This window comes from Antrostomus carolinensis, unplaced genomic scaffold (genome assembly GCF_000700745.2).
Source record: "Antrostomus carolinensis isolate BGI_N321 unplaced genomic scaffold, ASM70074v2 scaffold31402, whole genome shotgun sequence".
Lineage (NCBI taxonomy): Eukaryota > Metazoa > Chordata > Aves > Caprimulgiformes > Caprimulgidae > Antrostomus > Antrostomus carolinensis.
The window spans coordinates 3426-4268 of NW_010302121.1; the positions used below are offsets into that span (position 1 = coordinate 3426).

Below are 843 nucleotides of genomic sequence, written 5' to 3' on the forward strand. Positions count from 1 at the left end.
ACCAACACTGCAGCCACTTCAACCCCCACAACCAACACTGCAGCCACTTCAACCTCTGCAGCAGGCACCAACTACAGCTACTCCAACCCTGACATCTACGATGGTCACAGAAACCTTGGTGAAAAGCACCACAGATAAACCAGACAGCCAACTCGTGTCCCCTTCTCACCTGTCCCTGCTGCCCCCCAGCCAGGTGCAGCCGCAGCTCTGCAAGGCCAGCTTGATGATGGCAGAGACCTGGCTGCCTGTGGGGGGCTTGGTGACGAAGGTGGGGGTGGCTAGGAGGAAGATGAGGAGAGCCAAGGCCAGATAAGCGACAGGGATGAGGTAGGCAGCCAGGAAGCTGATGTTCTGCTGAACAAAGGCCACCAGAAGCAGGGAGAAGGTGGCCCCAATGTTGATGCTCCAGTAGAACCAGTTGAAGAAGCGCCGCGTGGCATCACCGCCCCGGTCTCCCACCTGCCAGCGTGAAGGGACAGGTCCCAGGGCTGGTTCTCATCCTTGGCAGTGCCCAACCTCAGCCCCAAATGTGGAGCTTCTGCTCCATCCCTCTCCCACCACCCTCCCACATCCCCCCATGCCCCATCCCACTACCATCCCACACCCCATCCCACCCCTCACCTCCCAGCTTCCCACCCCCCTTCCCCTGGCAAGGATGTCCCAAGGGTCTCACTAGGTTTGGAGGTGATCTATGGGATGCAACCACATCTCCTCCACCCCATGGGGAGATCTTACCCACCTTGGCTTGGCAGAAGGAGAAGGACAACCCAGTGCTGGGTGAGCACCGGGCTGGTTGGGAAGGGGCAGAGGGAGGAGGATGCCGCCGGCTGGCGCGCTCACCTG

General features: G+C 60.5%; 1 protein-coding gene across 1 annotated transcript in view; it reads right to left on the reverse strand.

Moving 5' to 3' along the window:
- SLC15A3 (solute carrier family 15 member 3) overlaps window positions 1–843 on the reverse strand; it is a gene marked incomplete at its 3' end in the record, with an annotated part of 4251 nt that overhangs the window by 2889 nt on the left and 519 nt on the right. The window contains exon 2 of the mRNA XM_029083956.1: window positions 170–459. Within this exon, the coding sequence (XP_028939789.1) occupies window positions 170–459 (290 nt within the window). The remainder of the gene's footprint in view (window positions 1–169; window positions 460–843) is intronic.